At 37.5% G+C, this 16,630-nt stretch overlaps 1 protein-coding gene across 4 annotated transcripts in view; it reads right to left on the bottom strand.

The window, feature by feature from the left end:
* Positions 1 to 16,630, bottom strand: part of LOC126262474 (endoplasmic reticulum metallopeptidase 1-like) — a 254,455-nt gene that overhangs the window by 65,148 nt on the left and 172,677 nt on the right. For all 4 annotated transcript variants that reach the window (XR_007546733.1, XM_049959136.1, XM_049959137.1 and 1 more), the window contains 2 exons: positions 14,680 to 14,860; positions 3,117 to 3,301 (listed from right to left, as the gene is read on the bottom strand). Coding sequence is in view for 3 of the 4 variants with exons in the window: in XM_049959136.1 (XP_049815093.1) it covers positions 3,117 to 3,301; positions 14,680 to 14,860 (366 nt within the window). In the remaining variant the exon portion in view is untranslated. The remainder of the gene's footprint in view (positions 1 to 3,116; positions 3,302 to 14,679; positions 14,861 to 16,630) is intronic.

The raw sequence follows: 16,630 nt of genomic DNA, 5'->3' as shown, positions 1-16,630 counted from the left end.
TAGTTACATGTTCTGTAGACTGCATTCAGTCGCTGAGCTTAGCTGTGGTGCTTCAAAATAGCATAACACATCAGATGAACTCAGCTGCTGCTGAAAAATATATTATTCTTTGTGTTTCACTACTCACACATCAATACAAATCCTTGGACTGAACATTGTGCCACACTAATCTGAGACCAGTCTATTGACTGGGCTCATAAACCTACACTTTCAATTTTTAACCTGTAGTCATAGCTGTAGTAATAACCAAACCAATACTTTTCACTTATTGGTACTAATGTCTAACAAAAAACACCCAATAAGTAATTTTAGCTTGAGATGATACTAAATACTAATTACAAAACAAAACTGGAAATGTCATATGGAAGGATCTAGCAGAATGTAAATGGTTTAAAAGTACAGGAAACGCACGCCTGTGCCCGTGCCCACACACACACACACACACACACACACACACACACACACACACACACCTGTACAGTTACACTGCACTGTCAAAATACACAACACTGAGACTGCAGTTCAGCAGACTGAGCTGATGGGCTCTGACAGATGGAGAAGGCAAGGGGTGAAAAGAGGTAGGGAGAGGAAGGAAGGTGGAGTTAGGGAAGAGTGGCTGGTGGCTTGGAGGGAGGCAGCATGTGTATGAGATAGGAAAATGACACACGGGATGGGGCTCTGCGCCTGCTGCCTCTGCCTCTCGAATTTCTATCTCTACACATCCTGCTTGTGTCTGAGCCATTAGCCACCCTTGGCCAACCTTCTATCCTGTTCCTTTCCTCTTTCCTTCCTTCACCCACTCCATCCGATGCAAACACTTACCACATTCTGCCTGTCAGACTCCAGTCAATGCACTGTTTATTCAGCTGGCACAATGTAGCTGTAATGGTGTGTGAGTGTGTGTGTGTGTGTGTGAGAGAGAGAGAGAGAGAGAGAGAGAGAGAGAGAGAGAGAGATATGAAAGTATTTCTTGTCAGTGATGGAATTTTTGAGAGGATGGGAATGACACATTTGGTAACAGTACAAATTCCAAGAGTATAGTAAGACAAAAAATAATAATTAAGAGGCACTGGTGAAACATGTGAGGAAGAGCTGCAGAATGTAATAAAGATTCAACTAATACTATGAAACTTCTCTTCACAGAACAGGTACAATTTTAGGTGTAACGGATACAATATTAGAGTACTACTTATGAAATCCTGGTCTTACACAAGGAAATATGGTTTCTGGATTCTAGTCCAAACCAGTTTTAAATCACAACATGAAAAAGAAATTTCTCACTAGCGACAGCATTAACAAACCTTCTAAGTTATTATGAAAATATAACAAATAAATTTGTATATAAATATGAGCAATAGTTATAGAACAGAAGAGCAGTGAAGGAAGGAGAAAGAAAATTAAGGTTAGAGGTTAAAACATTTTTGAGTACATCATTAGAGACAGAACACTTGTCCAGTTGTACAACAATGCAGGAGGAAATCCTGCTATTCAGAAGAACCATCATGGCAGTCATATTTAAGTGATAGGACAACACAGAATTTGAATTTGGATGGCTGGATTTGAGCCTCGCCTTCCAAAAATGAGTTCAGTGTCTTACACTCTGTGGTACCTGGTAAAAACAGTGGTGACATTGTCAGTTTATAAATGCGGAGATCTGGACTGGAAATAGAACCTGTTCCTTAAATATGAAGGTTATAAGGGGAGATTTGAAATTCATAAAAATGTATACTTGGACATTTCCCAGTTCACTTCATGTGACAGAAACATAAATATAACACAACAATGGAAATTCCTGGCTGGAGTATGATATTTACATAAGTGGAAGCTCACATTAAGGCAAGCAGTGGCAGCTGCAGGATCACCAAGTGATCAGATAAGTAAAATTTTAAAAATTAAAATTTTAAAAACTAACTGTTGGAAAAAAATTAAGGATTTATATTCAATTACAGTTTCTGAGTGAGAAATCAATGATTATGTTCTGAATTCAACAACTGGAAGCACCTAGCTCATGGAAGCCTCAGGTACAAGTGACCCTGATTCGTGTGAAATAACAGTGATAAAACCAAGCATAGTTTCAGTGACAAGAATGAAAACATAGGTATCTAAGGTAGTATGATCAGATACAGATGACACACACTGACACAAACAGAGGTAACATCAACAAAGTGATGGACATACATAATAGTCTATTTTTAAAGATACTGGATACGTGTCTGGAATGAGGGAATTTCCGAATCCTTTTGGATTATATGTTTTGTGCCTTACAAAAAAATGGTTCAAATGGCTCTGAGCACTATGGGACTCAACTGCTGTGGTCATAAGTCCCCTAGAACTCAGAACTACTTAAACCTAACTAACCTAAGGACAGCACACAACACCCAGCCATCACGAGGCAGAGAAAATCCCTGACCCCGCCGGGAATCGAACCCGGGAACCCGGGCGTGGGAAGCGAGAACGCTACCGCACGACCACGAGATGCGGGCTTTGTGCCTTACAAAGTGCCATGGTCATGTCTTTCTTATTCTTCTCTAGATGACCTAATACCATCAAAATTGTTGCATGTTAAGCACAGCAAACAAATAAAAATGATTGGGTGGGACATGGTGGGATGAATGAACTTTGAAGAATGCTGCAAGCTAAAGATTCAATAAAGGTGCTTTTCAGTCTCTCTCTGTTATAGCAGCTGGCAGATATGTGCTCTTCTTCCATTTCTGATATTATTAATATTCCTACACTGCATTCACTGCACCGGAGTATGTCAGGTAGACATTGCACACCAATAGACAACTAGTTATTCAATATGCTTGCTGTCCAGCGGCACATGGTAATCTCCCGCCCTCCCCCCCCCCTTTCTCTCTCCCCCCCCCTCTCTCTCTCTCTCTCTCTCTCTCTCTCTCTCTCTCTCTCTCTCTCTCTCTCTCACACACACACACACACACACACACACACACACACACACACACACAATACAAAATGCTTAATTTAAATACTATTACTTTTGAACCTCGCAATGTGTTCCACACAAAGGCAGAGAAAACAAAATCTGATTAGAATTATTTTAAAAAATCATAATTTACTATGACTTTTCAACATGTAAATTAAAAAGTTTAACATACCAAATAACTCGTGGCTTGTATGCACATTAAAAAGGATATTCCTCCAATAAATATTTCAGGATTTTTGTCTGGTCCAATTCTTCCAGTTATGGGAATGAATAACTCAAACACAAGCACGGTATACCATAGAACCAAAAATGTCGGGAATGCAAGACTTCCAATCAATGACATCAGCCACACTGACACTGCAAAAAAATAAAGAAACTGTTATAACAGCAAACATTTTAAAAATAGTCTCTAGGTCAAATGTACACTGCATTGTCAAATAGTTTATCATCGATCTTCAAAAGTAAAATGAGGCTCAATAAAGTAAGGTTTAATAAAGGAAAAAGCAGAGAGAGAGACTGGAAAGTCATTTCAAAAGTAAAATTGTGTACTATGAAACAAAAGTATCAGAAAGAGCAAACAAGAATTAGTACAACCAGAAACATTCTGAGATGTATAAAAAAAGGTCATTACTCATTTGATAGAACAGCAATAATATGACAAAACACTTCCAATCCCGAGCCATCGATGGAAACATAGTCATTACATGCACATCAAAAGGATAGTTGCCATATAGAGAAGATGTTGAGTCACAGACAGGCACAATAAAAAAAACTGCAAAACACATGAGTCTGACCCCAGCAGTCAAAGACAGTAATCATATGCATGTGAGTTGTGCTTGCATGAATACGCGTGTATTGTCAATTTTAGAAGGGCTTTTTGTGGCTGTCTGCGACTCAACATCTGCTCTATATGGTGAGTAGCACTCTATCATTTTCATAATATTATGCAAATGGACAGATAAAAAAATCTACTCACCAAGCAGTGACAAGGGAACACACACACAATAGGATTTAACTTTTACGATGTTTTAGTAATAATGTCGTGCATGAGTTAATAAGAGTGAAAAGATGTTTTAGTAGTAATCTCTGTCTTGCATATTACTCTGGTTTCCACCTGTAAGATCTCAGGTTTTTCAAATCTCGTTCGGTGCAGTCCCCTTCTCATCTCAACTGGTAAACCTCCCCTGAACCGGGAGTCCGGGTGACTTTTCTAAACCCCCTAAGACTCTCCAATCCTTTTCCTCCATGCCTCTTCCTTCCCCTTCAGCTCTTCCACAAGAAGAAGGAGCCTCTGGCTCCAAAAGCTTGTAAAAGTTAAATTTGTGTGTGTATGTGTGTGTGTATGTGTGTGTGTGTGTGTGTGTGTGTGTGTGTGTGTGTTTGTTTTCCCCTGTCACTGCTTGGTGAGTAGATTTTTTTTATCTGTCCATTTACATTATATTATCAATAATTGATTCTTTTCATAATATTGTTGTTATTCCATCCTGGATTTTCAGTTGTTTACTTTTCCAAAATAGTCATAAAAATATTAATTAATCAGTAGGAGAAAACAATAGCTATTTAGTGTAAGTGAAGAAGCAGCAGAGTTTTTTTTCCAAAGCAATAGCTTTCCTGTACAATTTTTAGGTTGCATTTAGCTAACATAATTACAAATAGTATCTACAAATACAGTGATATTTAATTGTCAAGACAATGTACAGATTTGACTTCTAAGAGCTGCTACAATTCTTTTAAAGTATACCTTGACTCATTTCATAAATATGAAATGTGATTTATTCATCTTGTAAATGTGATTTATCATCTTGTAACATACAATTCTCAAATCATTTGGTTTTATGTATAGGAAGCATGCCAAGTTTTATGATGATAATGATTTTTATATGAAATACGAAAGTTTATATTATTTTACATACATTTCTGGGATACAGCTTCATAAATATACAGGGCTATTACAAATGACTGAAGCAATTTCATAAATTCACTGTAGCTCCATTCATTGACATATGGTCACAACACACTACAGATACGTAGAAAAACTCATAAAGTTTTGTTCGGCTGAAGCCGCACTTCAGGTTTCTGCCGCCAGAGCGGTCGAGAGCACAGTGAGACAAAATCTCGACAGGAACCGAGAAAGCGTATGTCGTGCTTGAAATGCACGCACATCAGTCAGTCATAACAGTGCAACGACACTTCAGGACGAAGTTCAACAAAGATCCACCAACTGCTAACTCCATTCGGCGATGGTATGCGCAGTTTAAAGCTTCTGGATGCCTCTGTAAGGGGAAATCAACGGGTCGGCCTGCAGTGAGTGAAGAAACGGTTGAACGCGTGCGGGCAAGTTTCACGCGTAGCCCGCGGAAGTCGACGAATAAAGCAAGCAGGGAGCTAAACGTACCACAGCCGACGGTTTGGAAAATCTTACAGAAAAGGCTAAAGCAGAAGCCTTACCGTTTACAATTGCTACAAGCCCTGACACCCGATGACAAAGTCAAACGCTTTGAATTTTCGGCGCGGTTGCAACAGCTCATGGAAGAGGATGCGTTCAGTGCGAAACTTGTTTTCAGTGATGAAGCAAAATTTTTTCTTAATGGTGAAGTGAACAGACACAATGTGTGAATCTGGGCGGTAGAGAATCCTCACACATTCGTGCCAGAACTGCGAGCTCGCATCAACGATGCTTTCGAACTCATTGATGGGGACATGCTGCACCGAGTGTGGGAGGCACTTGATTATCGGCTTGATGTCTGCCGAATCACTAAAGGGGCACATATCGAACATTTGTGAATGCCTAAAAAAACTTTTTGAGTTTTTGTATGTGTGTGCAAAGCATTGTGAAAATATCTCAAATAATAAAGTTATTGTAGAGCTGTGAAATCACTTCAATCATTTGTAATAACCCTGTATATTATAGTTTTCTGAACACAAAAAATTAAAATTTACAATTCACTTTTTCAAACTGTGGAAGTGTTCTCAATAAATTCTTCAACAGAATAATAGCACTTTTCCACCAGAAGGGTGAATAGTAATCTTTTCAGTGAATAACACTCCCTGTTAAATACATTACTGCCTTATATTTTATTGTAAACTTTTAATTTCATCGACTCTGTTGTTTGGGCATAGCATTTTAAACAGTGTGTCAGAAGTTATAAATCCTTCTAATGACAATTGCTGTAGTTGCAATGGAAAGTGTATGTTGCTTTTTGTATCAGAAAATCAACACCTCATACATGTAAAGGGAAGTGATGAATAGTATTTTTAAATTTTTAACAGTAGTTTCCCCTTAGTGATAGGCTCTACATAGCACAATGAACGAATTAGCAATTAGGGACAGCAAATGTAATCATCCTCACTCTTCTCTTTTCTTGCAGCATGTAAGGGTACTACATTGACTGGGGTGGCAAGTTCTTTAATAGGTGGACATCCACTTTGAACTATGAGTAAGAGACAGAGGATACGAGCCAAGGGATGAGCACAGAAGCACAGTGTGACTCGGGATGAGTACAGAAGCATGGTGTGACTGAAGATAGAAATTCATTCAGTGAAGCAAGTACTACTGAACATTGTGATTATAAAAACTGAGATAAATTTCATGAGGATAAGTAGTGAAAGTGTACATTAATTGAAAAATTCAGGGGAAATTAATGTAATAAGATGTTATGAACCAAGTCACGTCAGACATTTTGTGGTTCCAATGTTTAAAACTAACAATTGTTATGTGCATAGTGAGAAATGCTACTTCCCCAAAATGGTGTTCAATTTAAAATTCTGTAAATTTCATGAAAAAATATTCCACACTGATGGTAACCAGAATAAAACGAGTTGTACAGAGGATGACAAGTATGACTGCACAATGAAATATAGTTAGATTGAAACTATGTCTAACAAACATTGTCTTTAATTGGAAATACTTCTTATTACTCATAAGTTACAACCAAGGACATTACATTATTTATTACATTTCAATGCAAAATTTTTCCAGCTATATCAAAAGATCAAGACAGGGACAGGGCACTGGTAACACACACATGGTCACATCTCTTAACATTCCCTTGTTCGTCTGTTTGTAGCATATTCATCCCCTACCATATAAACTCCAACAGCCTTGATTAAATTTGCAACTGCTAAATGGGCATTGTAAATATTGTAAGAAAGGGAGGACTGTTACAAGTGGGGTGTACTTGTATTTAAAGTGCTAAACTCTATGTGTACTTCAGCTGAAGCTTCAAGTATCTGTCAACTTCAGGGGTACTTTGGATTTGGTAATATTAATTGCATCATATGAAGTGGTTACTCCTGGTTTATAATTGAGATTTTTCTTAAACCTACATAAAATACCAACAGCTAAATGTAATGTAGGTTGCTCATACTGCTTAAATATGTGCTCATGTGAAACTGAATTGCAGACTGATCTTCCAATTTCTCTGACTGTTTCAAACACAGTATAAACAATTGCTCCATTTTTGGTGTATCTTCAGTTCCTCTTTTTACACATTCTGGTATTCACCTTTTTTTCCAGCTTGACTGAATTACTAACATGAATGTTGTTCTTATCATGGTGGTCTATCTGAAGACTAGTTTGACACAGCTCTTCACACAAGTCTAATCTCTTCATCTCCGCATAACTATGCAACCCACTTCCTCCTGAATCTGCTTGCTGTAGTCAAGTTTTCATCTCCCTCTGCAGTGCTTACCTCCCACAGTTCTCTCTAATACCATATTAAGTACTGCTTGATGCCTCACAATGTGTATATCAAGCAATAACATCTGTTAGTCCAGTTGTGACACAAATTGTTTCTTTCCAACTTGATTCAGTACCTTTTCTTCATTTTCTGATCTATCCATCCAATCTTCAGTATTCTCCCACAACAACACATTTTAAAAATCTTCTATTGTCTCTGTGACAAAGCAAGCCGGAATATTTTGACTTCCAGTCTTTTTTTGTCATCTACCCCCTTAAAATACATTTTTTTCACTTTTAACTAATTACCATTAACATACATAAGTATAATCTGCATTTTCATAAAAGAGGAAGGTTGGCACTCAGTTTTAAAGAATATAACATCAGATCTAATTTTGCGCTTAGTTTTATGTAATTTTTCTAATTTATTTTGACTATTCCTAGTTAATACCTTTCGTTACAGGGTGAAATCAGTAACTGTTTCATAACTTAAATTCCATTGTTGATGTATAAACAAATATCAATTCTATACTAATCATAAATATTTGGGGGAACAACTAATAGTATCCTTAAAGGATGTATTTGGCTCTAATTGAAAACATGTTAGCAAAGCCAGCCCTTAATTAATTCCAAAGTAATTAATAGTTTTGTCAAAAGTACTGTTTGCATAACGGTAGCTGTTAATTTCATGATTTAAACAAATAATTCGGCCTAACTCATAGTGCATAGTCAATCAATAATTATGGGTTTAGAAACTAAGTTGCCTCAGAAAGTTAGAGAATTGCTTGTACCTGCCCCTAGGGGTAATATTAGGGATTTCTTGAATTATGTTGATAAAGTGGAGAGGGTGAAGCCCTCAGTGGAAGATCATAGGAGGAATTTTGATGACAATTATCAATCAAGGAGAGAATTTCTGGTAAATAGGATGAACAGGGCTAATTACAGTAGAAATTCAAGGAATGGTTGGGTGGTGGATTACCAGAATGGGCATGGAAATGGTGGAAGAAATTCAAGTAAAAGAAATGGAGGAGATGACTTTAATTCTGGATCAAATCATTTAAAGTAGATATTGCCCAAATTTTGGCTTGCACTCCAGCAGGTAGTGATGAAGAGCCACTTGTATATAAATGTGATGTAACCACAGGTAAGGGCAATGAAACTGACAGTAGTAAGATGAGTGTAATTTCTAATTCTAGTGAGATGTTGAATGATGGTGTGGGTAGCAATGTTTATCCCATAGAAGGAGAGGAGGAACTTATAATGAAATCAAGTGATGAAACATAGTGTGTTGCTGTTGCTCAGGATGTCCAAAGTGTCAAAATGTATGTTAAATTTTTAAAAGGACATAAGGAAGTCAGGTGTCTTGCTTTGTGGTCTAACACTGGAAACAAGGATCAACTAACTAGCCAAATATTTGAGGACAGTGAAAGTGACAGTGGGTCTGATTCTGACAGTAATGGTAATGATGATAGCAGTGACGAATCCAGTAGTGATGAGGATAAGGTATTTGAATTTATAATTGATAATGATGGCCATGTGGTAAGTAAAGAAAGAATAAAGGAGGATAATATTAGGCCTAATGAAGAGTTAGAGTGTGAGAGTTGTAGTGAGGACAAGGACCATGCTATCTGTCATTTGACTGTGTGTGATAACCATTTTGGTATGCAGGATGATGGTTTTTCCAGGGAAAGGATTAATGAGGACTTCTTGTATGAAGAAGATCATATGGTAAGTAAAAAGGAAGTGAGGCACCCTGTAATAACAGCAAGGGTACAAGGGATACATGTTAAGTGTTTACTGGACAGTGGTAGTGACGTGACTGGCATTTCACAGGCATTTTTTGAATCTATTAAGAACACTGAGGGTATAGTAGTAATGCATGTTTCTGGAATAAAAATTACACTGAACAACAAATTTGAAGTGAAAGTATGTAAATTGCATGATTTTGAGTCAGTTATGTTTATTTCAGTATAAAATGATACAAAATCATCATCTTCATAAATATTTAGCTCTAGTTTTTTTAAAAATAATTTACATTTTTGTATAAATAAGTCATTAACTAAATATGCATTCATGTTCCAAGATTCAACATAACAAATTTCAAGTGAATAATTACTTGAATTATGTTATGTTTTATGCATTGATAAATTTCAGTGCCATTCTGGAAATGCAGAAGTAAAATATTAAGAAAAAATTAATGAATGAAAATACTTTGTAGTCTACTTTGTACCAGAACTATGTTAAGCACGAAAGAAAATATATAAATTAATTGCTAACAAATGTATATAAAGGATTACAAATGTTAAATGTCCATATGTGCAGTATATACAATTACATATTTTGTTCAGAGATAAATTCAGATGACCGTTTTCACTTGGCTTGATGCTTATACACATACTCGGGAACATCCCTTATGACAGTCCAGCAGTAATCTGCTAAAATAGTAGGGATCCACATTCCGACATACCTCTTCTCAAATGTGGCAACATCTTGAGGAAATCGCTCCCATGTTCATCACTTACCACACCACAATCTTTGGGGAAGAAGTCAAGATGGCTATGTAAGAAATGCTATTTTCAGTGACATGTTGAAACCAAGTTTTTCATAAGACGACAACATGTTATCTACAATCTCCTTGTAATTTGTTGCTTGTTTGTTCCCTAAGAACTGTAAACAGACTGTCATAAAACATTTCCATGCATGCTTCTCATCACATTGTATGTTTCCATCAAAAGTATGGCCTCTAAAAAGCTCTCAAATCTGTGGGCCTACAAAGATGCCCTCCTTTACTTTGGCATCACTTAAGTACAGGAATTTTTGCCCTAATTACTTAAATGTGCCCCCATCTTTGTTGAATCCATTAACAAAGTTTTTCATGAGACCCAACTTGTTGTTGCAAGGGCAGAGGTAGAAACTTTTTAGGGTCTACTAGAGGTTCACTCTTATCCTTTCGTCTTTCCCTCTCCTTCCCTCTTTCCTGACGAAGCAACCTTGGGTTGCGAAAGCTTGAAATTTGTGTGTGTGTGTGTGTGTGTGTGTGTGTGTGTGTGTGTGTGTGTGTGTGGGTTTTTTTTTATTGTCTCCTATCAACATACCAACACTTTCATTCGGTAAGTAACAGCATCTTTATATATATATATATATATATATATATATATATATATATATATATATATATATATATATATATATATATAACAGAGGGAAACATTCCACGTGGAAAAAATATATCTAAAAAGAAAGATGATGAGACTTACCAAACAAAAGCGCTGGCAGGTCGATAGACACACAAACAAACACAAATATACACACAAAATTCAAGCTTTCGCAACAAACTGTTGCCTCATCAGGAAAGAGGGAAGGAGAGGGAAAGACGAAAGGATGTGGGTTTTAAGGGAGAGGGTAAGGAGTCATTCCAATCCCGGGAGCGGAAAGACTTACCTTAGGGGGAAAAAAGGACAGGTATACACTCGCACACACACACATATCCATCCACACATACAGACACAAGCAGACATATTTGTGGATGGATATGTGTGTGTGTGCGAGTGTATACCTGTCCTTTTTTCCCCCTAAGGTAAGTCTTTCCGCTCCCGGGATTGGAATGACTCCTTACCCTCTCCCTTAAAACCCACATCCTTTCGTCTTTCCCTCTCCTTCCCTCTTTCCTGATGAGGCAACAGTTTGTTGCGAAAGCTTGAATTTTGTGTGTATATTTGTGTTTGTTTGTGTGTCTATCGACCTGCCAGCGCTTTTGTTTGGTAAGTCTCATCATCTTTCTTTTTAGATATATATATAATATATATATTTCCCATGTGGAATGTTTCCCTCTATTATATTCATATTCTTTATATCTGGTTGACGAGATTTTCTGGTGGGCCATTCATGTTTACTGCAATGAGATGCACAGACTCGGCTATCCCATTCACAGAGAAAGCAGCAATATTTAGTATACCCTAACTGCATACCTAATAGCAGTGTAGCCACTTTCCAAGTCACCACAAATCTGCCACTGAGAGTCATTTTACTTGATGGCTTCTAGTAAAATTTTCACATTTTGGTATGACTCTTTCACATGCACACTATCCCCAACTGGAATAGAAGTAAGCTCATTGTTGTTGTTGTTGTTGTGGTCTTCAGTCCTGAGACTGGTTTGATGCAGCTCTCCATGCTACTCTATCCTGTGCAAGCTTCTTCATCTCCCAGTACCTACTGCAGCCTACATCCTTCTGAATCTGCTTAGTGTACTCATCTCTTGGTCTCCCTCTACGATTTTTACCCTCCACGCTGCCCTCCAGTATTAAATTGGTGATCCCTTGATGCCTCAGAACATGTCCTACCAACCGATCCCTTCTTCTAGTCAAGTTGTGCCACAAACTCCTCCCCAATTCTATTCAATACCTCCTCATTAGTTGTGTGATCTACCCATCTAATCTTCAGCATTCTTCTGTAACACCACATTTCGAAAGCTTCTATTCACTTCTTGTCTAAACTATTATCGTCCACGTTTCACTTCCATACATGGCTACACTCCATGCAAATACTTTCAGAAATGACTTCCTGACACTTAAATCAATACTCGATGTTAACAAATTTCTCTTCTTCAGAAACGCTTTCCTTGCCATTGCCAGTCTACTTTTTATATCCTCTCTACTTCGACCATCATCAGTTATTTTGCTCCCCAAATAGCAAAACTCCGAATGGGGAACTATTTTACCTCTGGAATATTTTACCCAAGAGGACGCCATCATCATTTAATCATACAGTAAAGCTGCATGCCCTTGAGAAAAATTACGGCTGTAGTTTCCCCTTGCTTTCAGCTGTTCGCAGTACCAGCACAGCAAGGCCGTTTTGGTTAGTGTTACAAGGCCAGATCAGTCAATCATCCAGACTGTTGCCCCAGCAACTACTGAAAAGGCTGCTGCCCCTCTTCAGGAACCACACGTTTGTCTGGCCTCTCAACAGATACCCCTCCGTTGTGGTTGCACCTACGGTACGGCTATCTGTGTCGTTGAGACACGCAAGCCTCCCCACCAACGGCAAGGTCCTTGGTTCATGTGGAGGGGTGAGTGGGAGGGGGGGGAGGGGGCGAGGAGGGGGGGGCGGGAAGCTCATAAGCACTGCTTTTAAGCTCAAATTTGATGAATCAATAAGAGTCTCCACTCATCAGGGTTGTAATTAATTCTGAGAGCCTTCATTAGATCATTTATGTCTACGTATATCACAAGACTATCTTGCATGTTAAAAAAAGAAGTGAATTGTTGCTCTCTTCTGTGGAAGACTGAAACATTTTCATTGATTTCCAGAAAATTGTGCTGCTGCAATCTTGATGCTAAAATCTCAGCCTCAGCTTTAGAGAGCTCCAAATCTCTAATGAGGTCACTTAACTCATTTTGGGACAATTTTTGTGGATCATCAGTTGGTGATATATTTGGAAGAAACTATGGATCTTGTGATGAACATGGTTCAGAACATTCAGAATCCCCATCAGAAGTAATCTCATACTGTGTCAGTGGTTCAGGTATTGGCAATCCTTTCCCATGTAGAACTGGACAGATGGCAGATGGAATGTTTGGATAGATCACTGTCTGCTTCTTCTTCTTCTTCTTCTTAGATATTCCCTTCTTGATATGAGGGACCATACAAAAGTACCAGTCACTGACATGGTTAGTTGGCTCACACCAGATTATGGGTACCAGGCATTGAAAACACACACACACACACACACACACACACACACACACACACACACACACACACATTCTATCTCTCTCTCTGCGCTGCTGTAGCTATGCAAGCGAGTAGGAAAGACCAGTTCCCCCAAGTGACAGATGGTCACACTCTAAGAATCAGGAGTGTGGGAAAGTGATAAGAATAGGCTGAATTGTCCTTGAGCATCAACAGATAGCAACAAGTCCCGTATCAGATTTGGTACCAAGATGCATAGCTTTTCGAGGAACCAATCTAACAGTGCTAAAGACTTTATCCACACTGATGTTTATACAACAATTCCAGCTACTAAAAACTGACCTGCAAAGATTAACAACACAATTAATGTAATGTTACAGATGATTACCAGACTTAACTGACTAACCATGAAAGTGCACCCTTGTGCAGGCAGATTCGAAAGAATTTGAATAGCCCACCCCAGTCTAGTAATGCCAGCCAGAAGATATTGAACAGGTATAGATTACAACTGCTGCATTTCACCTAAAATTTTAGTCTGAAGAGTGTGATGATCTGAACTGTGGAAACAGAAGCAGATTCTGTGCATTGTTTTGTGAATATGATTATGCTTGAAGGTTATCATCAGATTACAGGACTGTTACTGTCATTAATGGGTTCAGACTGGCTCTCATGTAAAATAAATAACTGTACAGACACTTTTTCCACATTTTGGTTTGAATTAATAAATGAGGTGTCCTCATGTGTATCGAGACTTCATTGTAGCACAAAACAGCTTTAGAAGACATGAGGCAATCACACTCCCAATCAAGAGCAGTTTACTAGAATTTACCTTTGTGGTTCATTGAACATAGCCCCTCACATGTAGCCTTCTGCAAAGTACAACTTGTGCGGTTAGTCTGTCATATCGTAATGCATCACAGCAGGAACTACTACTTATTTTAAGAGGGGAAACACTAAAACAGGGCTGGAGGACTGGGATTTTCCTATACAATCTTTGAAAAGTAACTCCTCCTACAAGCCTTTTTTCCCCCACAGACTGAGTGAGTCTTTCATCTTTTAGATGTATGCCTGATCTATCACTGCAACTATACAACAACTCTTATAACTAAAGTAGTGTGTAATAATGTTCTAAATTGGTTCAATGATCATGTAATACTTAGAACAAAAAAATTAAATTAAATATTCTTTAACACCTTCTGAAATACTATTTGCCTTTCCTGTTACTAACAGAATCCAAAGAGGCTAACATAATTTAAGGTCTATTAACTACTTACAGGGTTCACATTTCTTTAACCGCTTGTCAGCTGCAGAATAGCATGATAATTTATTGTACAAAAAATTCATTACTTAGCTGGTATATTCAACATACTTCTTTGGTGGTTCTTGCTCATCATAACGACAAGATTGGCAACTGTGGGAAACAGAACAAAGAGCATGAGCAGAAATGATAGACGCAGTTCGAACATTGTACTCAGCAGCATCAGGAAAGTCCATATGAGCTGCACAAATGTACAATATAGTTGTGCTTGGTGTTCACATGCAAGAAGATTCTGAAAAAAAGAAAGAAAACAAAACTTGAAATGACACTGTCTCACTCTTTTGCACCACATTTTAAAAACTAACAGTTTAGAGATACTACGAGGGTTCAGAAATAATTCAAAATGCAGGAAAAAATAAATATTCCTACCAGAAATTACACGGTTTTGCATGGATACTATCAACCATAGGTGTGGCAGATCACAAGTCTCCCTTCAAAGTCTTAAAAATTCTTGATAACAGTTGCACACAACTTTTGGTCATATGTGCAAGTGTTGGTGCAGTTTGGCTCCTGAAGCATTTCAAATACTAAAGTTTCTGTTCTCACATACTCCTATATTCCTTCATTATTCCCACAAGAGAGCAAACTCCTTGTACATTGAATTGAGGTAGAATGACCCTTCATGCTTTAGGCATAATCCGTATCACTTCAGCAGGGAGGTTACCTTCATAGTCTCAAATGTTATTGAATTTAGCATATATTCAAGAGTAAGTAAGAAACACATATTTTTTTGTTTTCTCCAAAAACATTCCTGCCCTGAGATACAGGCCTCCAAAGATGACACTGCGAACACCATTTTGAAGATGCAAATTTTGTAAAACTTTTTTAAATGCTGTATCTCTGTAACAGTTCTAGATATTTTGTTAGAGTTTTTTATTTGAAAGATAATTGCTTTATGATTACAATTGTATCCTCCATTTGGACTTATCTGTCAAAGTTCTTTTGCTGCCGCCTTTTGAATTTTTTTTGTAATTTACAGAAAAAAATTTTTTTTTCGACACTGCCAATCCAGAAAAGTTAGATATTTTCTGTTGGTTAGTACCATGTAGTACTATATTCTCTGTAAAGGAAAGCTTCCACTTTTAAGTTGAACAGGTGTTTTTTAAAGAGTCATTTTTTTAACTTTTAAGGGTAATTATGTCTTCACTGCAGTTGTTTCTTACTAATTTCTTAGTTATAATGTTTATTTCTTTTGTCTTTTGTGCAATTATTTCTTATCACTTTCTTTGTTGCAGTTATTTCTTCTCACTTTCATTGTTGCAGATATTTCTTACACTTTGTTGTAGTTTCTTGTCTGTTTCTTTGTCATGGTTGTTCATTGCAGGTTTCTGTATTGTAGTTGTTCAGTGCTAATTTGTTTACTGAAGAGGCTTCTAACACATCTGAGACCATCTAGTGAGTTTTGTATTTTCATGAGGAATTTGCCAGTTGACACAGCTGTAGTATATTTTGTGAAAAGGACTGTTTGAAATGTCTTATGACTGCCACAGGAGAGTGAAGTGTGCTGACTATTTGCATATCCATAAAAGAGTGATATATAAGACAAACAAACAAAACAGACTTTGTTGAGGTTGTTTCAAAGTGAAGATGTTTCCAGTGACGACTTTTAGTCTTCTAAATGTTTTGACAGAACAACAACAATGATAGTATCTGAACAAGGTGAAGTCTCCCATGACGCACAATTTTCAACAATAGAGGAAGAATTAAATACGCTGAATCAGTCAACTAGTCCTGTTAACAAACCATGGTCAGTGAAGTGGAGTCATAAGCTCTTTGCATCAAGAATGTACAGAGAAGTTACTAAAGCTATCGATGAATACACTACAGCAAAACTGACCACACTCTTCAAAGTTGAAATGCCATCTTCAAAAGAAAATGAACCAAAGCACTCTTGCATCTCTTGCCAGGAATTTTTCACAAATACCAATTCAGCTGTTGAATATTGTGCATCCTACAGTCAAAATGTACAAGTTTTAACTATTATTCCAGAGACATTTTCAAA

Source organism: Schistocerca nitens, chromosome 6 (assembly GCF_023898315.1).
Source record: "Schistocerca nitens isolate TAMUIC-IGC-003100 chromosome 6, iqSchNite1.1, whole genome shotgun sequence".
Taxonomy (NCBI): domain Eukaryota; kingdom Metazoa; phylum Arthropoda; class Insecta; order Orthoptera; family Acrididae; genus Schistocerca; species Schistocerca nitens.
This window is presented reverse-complemented; position numbering and strand designations above follow the sequence as displayed.